Below are 2,349 nucleotides of genomic sequence, written 5' to 3'. Positions count from 1 at the left end.
AGATCTGTAGCCTTGGAAACCCTATGAGGCTGTTCTACTCTGTCCTTATAGGGTTGCTGTGAGTTGGAATTGACTTGACGGCAGTAGGTTTGGGTTACAGTCCTAAGTGGCAACTTTTGCTAAGTTTGAGCAAATCCTTGAGGTTGTAAGATAAAATTTATTTTTGGATAAATTTAGCAACTCCTGGTCTCCCACCCCATTGGTAACTTTTATACAAGCATATGTATTTATTACAAAAAACTAAAATATTAGTAAGGTAATTTTTTTGGGATAAATAGAGCAACTCTTAGGGGTTTTTTTCTCCCTGACTATTATACAAGAATATGTATTCATTATTGGAAATGAGAAAATATAGATAAACATTAGTTTTTATGATGCTGACGTAGTCTAAACCGAAATTACTTGGTTCCCCATCTTAAGAAGTGATTGTTACCAAGGGACTCACAGCTGTCTGCTTTATAATCTGATTGGGATTGATTTTTGGTGTCTTTTTAAACCTTTGACTTTATAATCTGTTCCTTTAGATAAGGCTTATTTAAATTAGCTTGAGTTTCGTAGGTGATTTAGAATTTACTAATAAGACTTTAAAATTGGGAAAAATTAATATTTACTAAGCAGCTAACCCAAGGTTTTTCTTAAGCCCAATTCTGTTGTATAAATTTGGAATAATATTAGATTCTTAACTGAAAAATAACATTGCAGGGTTGGAAAAGCATTAGGTGCTCATAAAAGGTTCAGCCCCTCATCTGTTGAACTCTGATTAGTAAGACTTTCACTTAGTCAGCAAGCTGTGCAAAGCAAATACTGGTATGCATCCTCAGCAAATGAGATTTGAAATTGTAAGCAAAAGCTATTCTTTTGCATTCCTGTGTCCAGATGTCATCCTGTAGAACTTGCTGACTTATGACAGTCTGGTGTTTAGTGTGAGTTAACTGCTTGTTATATGGCAGGTGATTGGCTGACGTTGCATTTGTCCTCCCCAGGCAGCAGTTCCCCCAAGCAAGCAACCATCTTCATTAGCGTCTCCAAATCCTTCCATGTCAGTGGGCTCTGAACAGAGCTTCCAGTCACCTCCAGCAAGTAGTAGTTCAGTAACCATTAACACAGCACCCTTTCAAGCCATGCAGGCAGTGAGTATGAAATGTGAATGGTAATTGTGGTTCATTATTCCTGTTAAATAACATTGTTTCTCTTACATCTGTCATGGGGTACTATGTCAAAGTTTTGACTTTTTTATTATACACTTACTGGGTTGGTAGACTTTACAGTTGTCAAATACAAATACTGTTTGTGGCAGAAGAGTATTAAATCCACAGCCTATATAGAATTTTGAATGGGTATTCTATCACAGCATTGTTATAGTAGCAGGCAAAGCTGAGGGACTCATATTAAATAAATGAAATGGATAGGTGAGAAATATAATTTTCTAGAAATAGCCTAATGTACTAACCATTACTAATATCACAGCAGTGGTGTTCCATAGCACCAACAACTGAAATACAGGACAAACACTAAGGTGTTCTTCTTAAATCATTTTTAAACTTTTACTTCATTTCGTCCTGATCTCATGCCGGTTCTTGAAGAATTGTTTAGATTTGTTTGGTGTTTTGAATTATATATTCCTCTACAATTTGAGATTTAAAACAATTTTAAGGTAACGTCTCAACTAGATTTGTATATTTATTCTCTAAATATGGAATAGTATAAAACAGATCTTAAAGAAAAAACAAAACCTCAGCAAACCAGTAAGTACCTTTCCTGATGGTGCTTAATGTCCCACTCCAGGTACTTCGGACTGATGATGGTCGATGGGGTCAGAAGGGTAGTCATGAAAAGCAGGCACAAAGTAGGGAGATAGGCTGGTGAATTCAGACATTCGAATTCACTAACCTTACCACTTCATGCTTGGCCAGTTAGAACATCTTAGTTTCCTTGCTTTCTCATTTTCCCTGTTGGTCCATCCTACACTGTATTGCCACATTGATTTTACTTTTCGTATCTCTAGTTAAAAGCAATCAGTAGTCTGTTACAGAATGAAACTAACGTTCTTTTGCCTGACACTGAGTTATCTTTTGAAGTCTGGTATAACCTGACAGACTAGTCCCCTGAGCCTGCCTTATACATTGTCACAATACCTATTGTGCTCTTAACTATCTGTCTTCTCTGCCTGTTTGACTCCTATCGTATTCAGGTTGGTTCTCATCTATTTAATTCAGCAGGTAGTTATGGAGCCAGGCAGTGTTCTTAATTACTGGTGATAACAGCAATAAAATAAAAGACAAGTCTTTATACTCAGTAAGCTTGGATTTTAATATGGAGGTGGGAGGGCTACAGAGAAAATATTCATAT

At 36.4% G+C, this 2,349-nt stretch overlaps 1 protein-coding gene across 15 annotated transcripts in view; it reads left to right on the top strand.

Annotated features, from left to right (window-relative positions):
• CAPRIN2 (caprin family member 2) overlaps positions 1–2,349 on the top strand; it is a 36,585-nt gene that overhangs the window by 26,615 nt on the left and 7,621 nt on the right. For 12 of the 15 annotated variants that reach the window (XM_023738073.1, XM_012557632.2, XM_012557630.2 and 9 more), the window contains one exon: positions 984–1,130. The exons of the other annotated variants lie outside the window; for them this stretch is intronic. In XM_023738073.1, the coding sequence (XP_023593841.1) occupies positions 984–1,130 (147 nt within the window). The remainder of the gene's footprint in view (positions 1–983; positions 1,131–2,349) is intronic. 15 annotated transcript variants of the gene reach the window in all.

This window comes from Trichechus manatus, unplaced genomic scaffold, assembly GCF_000243295.1.
Source record: "Trichechus manatus latirostris isolate Lorelei unplaced genomic scaffold, TriManLat1.0 scaffold00112, whole genome shotgun sequence".
Lineage (NCBI taxonomy): Eukaryota > Metazoa > Chordata > Mammalia > Sirenia > Trichechidae > Trichechus > Trichechus manatus.
This window is presented reverse-complemented; position numbering and strand designations above follow the sequence as displayed.